We start from the raw sequence: 8,049 nt of genomic DNA, 5'->3' as shown, positions 1-8,049 counted from the left end.
GTCAACCATAGCAAAAAACTGTATGTGATCAACTATGGTTTAGAAGCTGCACTCGGGAGTTTGAAACACTGGTAGTATCTATATAAACTTTCACACACATTACAGTTTAGAGCTTACTTAAATATTGCTTGAAATGTGTCTAGAGGTTAAGAAATAGAAAACAATATTTTTGTTCATTGTGTTTTGACTGTTAGTATTTCATGGCTGTGTGATTATGTGATTATTGTAGATTATGAATTATTTTATAGTGGCCATTAAAACAAGATGTACTTTTTTATTATTATTATTATTTTGTATGTGATTTAACCATGGAATGATGTTTAAATGAATGCAAAAAATGGTGGTAAATTATATATCAAGTCTAATAACATTTATGTAATCTGTTATTGCGCTTTATCAAGAAGAACCAATTAAAAAAAAACAGATATAACAATAAATAAAACAACTACAAAAAATGTGTGAAACTTACTTTTTGTATACTTCCTCACTGCCTTGGGTTTCATTTGGGTCATCGTTTTTTTTTGATTAACGAATCCTTTATTATTATTATTATTATTATTATTATTATTATTATTATTGTCATTATTATTATTATTATTATTGTTATATTTTCCACCACCTAGTTGTACATTATTTTTATTATTTATAGTTTTTTAAATCTAATTTAATGGCATCTCCTTATAAAATTAATTCAGTCACATTTCGTGCCGTTCAATGGAAAATGAAAGAGGCAAGGGTAAAAGACGTAGACGTTTGTAGTAGCACAAACTAGTAAAAATGAATGAGGAAGGCATTGCAGAGGATGAAGAGTGGAAAAGCAGGTGGTCCTGATGACATATCCTGATGATATTCCTCTGTCAGAGGAACAGCACATGTTAGGGAAAAGCCGAAAAAAGAAGATTTTGTGCCGTTCTCGGTCTATGTAGCGGGGCGGGTTTCTACGACGAGTCGCAGTTTTCGTTGGTCAGAATTGACACCGGATCCGGAAACAGAATGATGTCATACAGGAAATAGTTACTAGACTTTGTTTTCAGCGTTTAGGTGCTTTTCCTGTCCGTGGAGTAAAAGGACGTTTTTTTATTCAGTATCCCTTTGTATTGAATTTAACATAACAAGAAATTAAAACGATTATTAAAGATGGGGGGCGGCGACTTGGTAAGTCTTATCAACAGCGATGTCGTATTTCGTCGAGAACACAAGACCTCGACTATATGTGCTTGTAGCTTCACCGTTTAATTCTCCTAAGCACAGAAGTTGTTTATTACCCATGACGTGTTGGAAGCGGTTGTGATATCATTACAATTAATGTTAGCTTATATAGTTTACCCTTTCTGGTAATTATTTCAAAAGAATATCTGTCCGATTTTGATACTTGTTGCATAATCTATTCACTGGATATCCATTTGAAGAAGATTTATGGACGTAGTATGAAATTAGTTGGTGTGAGAGAGGAGGATACAGAGAATAGGGTTAGATTGAGAAGGTTGATGCGCTGTGGCGAACCCTGAAGGGAAAAGCCATAAGGAAAAGAAGACTGGATAAATATTTGGCTTCGAACTGAATCACCTTCATGTAAACAGATTCTCTTTACTGGCATTTCGAATGTTAAAATTAAACATAAAAATCAACAAGTTTAAAAAGTCCTTTTTCTGCCTCCCTTAATTATGTGGGTTCACTGAGATCTACAATAAGTCAATCATTCAACTGGTAGATATGCGTACTTTTAAAAAAAGTGTTTATATTTTCAGTGCATCAAAGTAAGTGTTCATATTCTGATTACTGGTTGGTAGAGTCAATTACTTAAGTTAATTACTTAGCTAATGAACTTCAGAGGCCTTAAATTGGATTGTCATCTCAATTTAGTTGTACATATTAATGGCCATCAACCCAGCCGGGTTGCTACTAATATGCCTTGGAAGATGGCCTTGGAAAATTGGAAACCTGGTCAATATTCCTTGATATGCCTTGTTAATAATTTCCTCTTTGTCCAGAACCTGAAAAAGAGCTGGCATCCCCAGACGATGAAAAACATTGAGCGTGTATGGAAAGCTGAGCAGAAACACGAGGCAGAATGCAAGAAGATTGAAGAGCTTCAGAAAGAGCTTAAAGAGGAACGAGCCCGAGAAGAAATGACAAGATATGCTGAGGAATCAGGCGCCATCAAGTCAGCTCCTAGAGATTCTATAAGATGATGTCATGAGTGTATCCATTATATCTTACATATGATACTCCATTCTTCATCAACAGGAAAAAGGATGACCGTTTAGACTGGATGTACCAGGGTCCGGCTGGTCAGGTATCCAGAGACGAGTATCTGCTTGGACGTCCCATTGACAAGCAGATCACAGATCAATATGCTGAGCCAGAGAGTGGGCCATCAGCACAGACTGGCCTCCTACCAGGGTCAATTTTCAACATCAATACCCCTGCCTCTAGCCTGGACATAGCCACCAAGATCAGAGAAGACCCACTGTTGGAAATTAGGTAAGTTATTTATTTCTGTATATTTCATGGGGTTCCTGTTTGTCTTGGAAAATCTGAAAAAGATTTACCTATTGTTCAGTAATGGAAAAAATGGAAAGTGGGGGGTGCAGGTTTGGGGAGACAGATTGTCTTGAAAAAGCCCATTATAACATTAAAAGTCATCGCCTCTTTAGTGAGCAACATCTAGACATTACTTCTTTGCTTGTAGCCAGTATTCCCTTTTACTTGAAGTCATCAATCAGTCAAATTTGTATGTCCCCTCCACGGTGTTTACATTTTTTTGACCCTGGTAAGGGCTTTTTTTCTGAAGAAACAGTTTGCAGGAAAAAACTAGTGACTTTTAAAGGAAGAGTGTTGCTAGTGCTGGTCTGCGAGTGTGATGTAGTTTCCTTATGCAGCCACATGCTCCTGTCTCTGAGAAAGTAGACATGTAACATGTCTAAATTTGCATTACAATCGTCAGTCAAATGTTCCTTTATTTTGCAACTTTTAAACAAGTTAAACACTATTCTGTAGGCTTAATCAGTTGATTAATTAATGTAATAAGAAAAAAAAAATGTACTTCAGGTAATCAATGTCCTTTAAATAATTTCAAAGAATGGGAACCCTGTTGTAACTGACTTGATATTTTATGGTAAGTGATTCATCATTATTTCTTGTGCTTTTAAGGAAGCGTGAAGAAGCAAGGAAGAGAGAAGTTTTGACAAACCCTGTCAAAATGAAAAAAATCAAAGAAATGGTTGAGTAATATTTCTGTTTTCTGAATGTTTGAATTTTTGTCTAAATACATAACGTATGCAAATATGACATTAGTGTGTACAAAAATGTTTAAATGTTTTTTTCCTCTATCACATGGGTCACTACACAATGCACTTGCTACTACAAAGTGGGTGAATCATTTTATTAGGCGTAAAAAGTCCTTCAAAGATTAAGAAATGATACAGAGGCCTTAACTTGGCCATTGGTTTACTGTTTTTATATTATTTTTTATTATCATTATTGTTTTTATATAATTTTTTTGGTCAAACTTCAACCATTCATTGATGTAAACAGTCGTATGTGCTGATTTGTATACAAGGATTGTACTTTTGTACTTTAATAATAGTGCAAGGATTATAGATATTTCTCCAAGTTGAATTTCAGCATTTTGTAAGAACTGAACAGGATTAGGCTTGCAGCACTTCTTTCTACAATATTGTCTCCTCCACAGCAACTCTTAAGTAGTTTGATTTCAATAACCCTTGCACGATTGAGAGAGTGATCATTTTAAATGAGATGAGTCAATCAAAATTGCCTCCTTCAAGTCAGAGATGGCTGGATTTTTGGAACATTTTTCTATGCCAGGTTGAAAAGCTAATAGGTTTGGAATGAGTGTATACATGCAGATGTCCGGCAGGGACAGAAACACGGTGGAACACCCACAAAGCTGTTTTTGACATCCAAAGAAACTTCTATATCACCAGGAAACGAGCTAAAATATATGCTGCATAAATTCTTTGTATATCTATTTAATGATTAATTACATATTCACTTTAGAAATTTAGACTCTGTGGTGTTAATGTAAAAAAAGGGGAATTGTTTTACATTTTTGTTGTTCATCACACCAGGCTGAGGATTTATTGTCTTTTACAGTTGCGGCAAAGTCAAAAGAAGAAAAATAAGAAACAGAAGAAAAAGAAGGAGAAGAGAGAGAGAAGGAAAGAAGAGAAAAAGCACAAGAAGAGGAGCTCAAGTTCAAGCTCAGATGAGAAAGATGATAAAAAATACAGGTGAGGGATGCAATTTTATAAAATTACAACAACAGTAAAACAGTAAAATGATTGATATTTTACCAGTTTGAAACCAAAATTTGTTGTGGGTAAAAAAAAATTGTAATTGTTCAATTTTCATTTTTTTTACTGTGCTTAAATATGGTAATACTTAATGATGATGAAACATGCTCTTTGGATATGAAAATCTGTTGATGTTGAAATGTTAGACTTAAAACCAACCAAATATCAAAAGCCTCTAAATTCAAAGTTTGGGAAGACATTAGATATTAGAAACAACACAATATCAGTGTCAGCTGTCATGAAAATCTTATCTTATATCTTATAATATGGTGTCCTATAAATCATATATCATATATATAACAAAGTAATCTAATCAATGTCATATGCTGATATTAAAAAGAAAAAAAAATACTTATCAATCTGCAGTTTATTCTCTCTTTATAGCAATGCAGTCTCCAGCTATACAACCAATACTATGGTATATAAACCTATTTAAAATTTGAATTAAATGTTAATCTGTATAATCTGCAACACCCCTTACTAAAATCAGTGAAATGTTTAGTGATTATCCTTTTGAGAGTAAATTCTTTACTTATGTCGTACATTTGCTGCAGCAGGTGGAAATCCTGCCTTTAGAGAAGTGATGAAGCAAAGATATGCTTTCTCTTTTAATTACTAAATGAGTCAGTGGAGTTTTGCTCATGGCTAAAATATGTGTTAGTGTAATTTAATTAACTGTAATCATCTTGGCATACAGAGAATCCAAACTTACTCAGTAAATCTACTTACAGGTCAAATTATCACGAAGAACCTTCGGGAAACAGTAGCTATCGACAGAAGCATCCCCCAGGCTATGGCCTGCAGGTCAGTGTGAAAGTTAACATATTCATTCTGTTTTGGATTATCTTACTCATGATTGTATTTCTTGACCTAATCTTAGTTTTCACTCAATCATGTCATATTGTTTGTCCTTTATGAATCCCTGTCAAGTTAAAATGTTCCGTGAAAGGTCATATCTATTCTGAATTTTCTAATTGGATAGTAAAGCAACTTTAGTAGCGCTTAAAGATAAGGCAAGATTATAGGGACACCTTTATGCCTGAACATGGTGTTTGTTATGGATAATCGAACACAGAAGTTCAATAATAAAACACCGCTTAAGTTCAGATTGGGAGGGCCTTTCCTCCCAGTCACGCCTTTCCAAGTCGCACTGTCGTTGCCCACGTGAGTGTTGAAGTCTCCCAGTAGAACAAGGGAGTCCCCGGTAGTGCTCTCTTAAAAATCTTAAAATCCTTCAGCTTTTATATCTCAAATCCTGGTAGCCTCACCATTCCACTTCCACTTTGGTCCCTCTCATTCACAAATTTAGTCTGTCTTGCTACAGCCTACCTTCAACGGCATACCTACAGTACATCTCTCTAGATTTTCATTGTCGTCCATAGAGATTTCTGTTTAACCTCATCTTTCAGCATGTCCTTCACCACTGCAAACAAGAAAGATCACAGAACTGATCCCTGATATAGTCCCCAGATTAACAATGTTAAACTATTTTTGACATGGTTTCAGTTTCAATTCATGTCTCCATCCATTGCATCAGTCCCAGTTAATTTTCCCATTTTTGTATATTTGCACTTCATCTTGTGTGTGATAATGTTAATAAAATGTCCTCTAATTGAAGTTTTCCCCTCTCAGATCCCAGCAGGCAGACAGAACTCATCCTTGGTTGCGGTCAGTCACTCCAGAGATCGTGAAAGGAGCCGGAGTCGATCTCCTCATCAGAGCAAGAGAGAGAGATATTCCCCCTCTCAGAGAGCCAACACGAAGGTCCAAGAGTCAAAGACACAACAATATCAGAGACCAAGGAACCATGTGTCCAAGTAAGACATGAGCAAGTCTAGCCACTATGCTGTATAGTGCAAGTAATAAGCTCGTATCTAAGAAATTGAATGATGTATGTAAGGGTCACAAAATGTATGGGATAATAGTAATCAACAACAAAAAAAGCATTTGTCTTTGAGACTTTGGTTGATTAGATTTAATTTGAAAGAGAAAGGGGCAACAAATTCCTCCCTCCTTTTTAGATTTCAAGTGATGCGTCTGAGACATTTGTGTGTTAATATTCTTAAGAAAGTCTTATACTAATGCAGCCAAATATCAGGTGATGTGTCTGAGACATTTGTGTGTTAATATTCTTAAGAAAGTCTTATAATAATGGAGCCAAACATTTGTTTGAAAAAAAAAATACATTGATAACTTTATCAGTCATCTGCATTTAACCCATCATGGATAAATCATAAACAATGGGGAGCACCAAGGGAGCGGTAAGGGGATATCTTTCTCAGCAACACATCAATAGACAAAGAGGGACTTAGAAATCAAAATCGAAATGGGAACTTTTGGTTCTAAGACAAACACTCTTCCACCTTAAACCACGCCACCCCAATATTTAAACACTTTAAAATATAATTATCTCTTTTACCCAGTGTTTCTCTCATCCCCACGTGGACTGAATCCATCTTTTTCATGCTCTTGTGTGTCATGCAGAAAACTGTCTGCTAAGGAGCTGGAGACGAAGAGGAGGGAGATGATGGACTCAGCCAAGCAGAGGGAGGAGGATCGAGAGAACAAGGTTAGACGATACAAGAGGCAAGATGAACAGGAAAAGCAACAGGAACAAAATGCCAAGTGTGACCATCACTCCGGTTTCATCTTGTAAGTATCTAAGCACAGATAATCAAAGTATATGTTTCTGTAACTACACTTGGTTCAGTTTCTTTATGGCAGGAGAACATAAACATTAACTATCACCAACATTTCTGCAGTGACATGAAGCTGGAGAGTGCTTCCACCTCCTCTTTAGAGGACAGAGTGAAGAGGAAGATCCACTCCATTCAGAGGACACCTGCTTCTCTGGACAACTTCATGAAGAGATGAAAATGCACCCATCATTTGATTGACTCACACACCAACTGTATATCACCTGATGTTCTAAGGTGGCGCCTGGTTGGATTTTTTTAGTAAGATAATGTCTTCAAGCCATCAATAACTTTGATTTTTAATAGTGGATTCCATTCTTGTTACTTAGGTCATAGATGAGATAAACACAACATGGTTTTGTCTGCAAAGTATATCCCTTTGTATCCCAAAAATGAATTTTTGTGTTAACATTATATGATCTGATTTTATTCATTTTTTTTTTGTAATACCGTATATCAATTTCTGTTAACCCATTGGGCAAGTGGAATTCAAGCACATTTTCCCAGAGCTCAAACTAATTTGTGCTGCTATTGTGTTACTGTCTATCGCCCTTGTATATTCATGAATGAATGCCATTGTCAATAGCTTCTTTACACAAAATTCATTATGAATCCAAGAATTGGACCTGTTTTAATTTTGACATTACATTTTGCGATTGTCCATCTGCAGTTAAAGACTTTCATTTGGTCAATTTACCCATATCTGTACCAGTAGATAAATGTAATGACTACCGTTTCACCTGAAAAGTCGATGGCAACGTTGCAAATTTTAAGACATGCACAACTAATTTTGGCTCATTTAAAAGTACTTGGAATCATATTTCTTGTGGCATTTTTTTCCCCTTCAAACTGTGTGTGTGTGTGTGTGTGTGTGTGTGTGTGTGTGTGTGTGTGTGTGTGTGTGTGTGTGTGTGTGTGTGTGTGTGTGTGTGTGTGTGTGTGTGTGTGTGTGTGTGTGTGTCAGGAACTTCCAATCGTTGTTTTACGCCTCAAACAAACTACGTTGAGAGCAGTTCAGTCTTCCGGAAGAAGTGTGC

The 8,049-nt window shown here is 35.9% G+C and overlaps 1 protein-coding gene across 1 annotated transcript; it reads left to right on the top strand.

Annotated features, from left to right (window-relative positions):
• The first annotated feature begins 984 nt into the window (after positions 1–984).
• On the top strand, positions 985–7,832 carry cwc25 (CWC25 spliceosome associated protein). Its single transcript, XM_086176853.1, has 9 exons — positions 985–1,155; positions 1,992–2,164; positions 2,248–2,484; positions 3,154–3,223; positions 4,117–4,253; positions 5,048–5,120; positions 5,949–6,133; positions 6,801–6,968; positions 7,079–7,832. The coding sequence occupies exons 1-9, from the start codon at positions 1,138–1,140 to the stop codon at positions 7,188–7,190; spliced, it is 1,173 nt and encodes a 390-aa protein (XP_086032979.1). The 5' UTR covers positions 985–1,137; the 3' UTR covers positions 7,191–7,832.
• The last annotated feature ends 217 nt before the right edge of the window (positions 7,833–8,049 follow it).

Source organism: Fistularia commersonii, chromosome 29 (genome assembly GCF_037954325.1).
Source record: "Fistularia commersonii isolate RoL2024-O1a breed Wild chromosome 29, RoL_Fcom_v1.0, whole genome shotgun sequence".
Lineage (NCBI taxonomy): Eukaryota > Metazoa > Chordata > Actinopteri > Syngnathiformes > Fistulariidae > Fistularia > Fistularia commersonii.
Note: the sequence above shows the minus strand (reverse complement) of the source record. Positions and strands in the feature narration are given on the sequence as shown.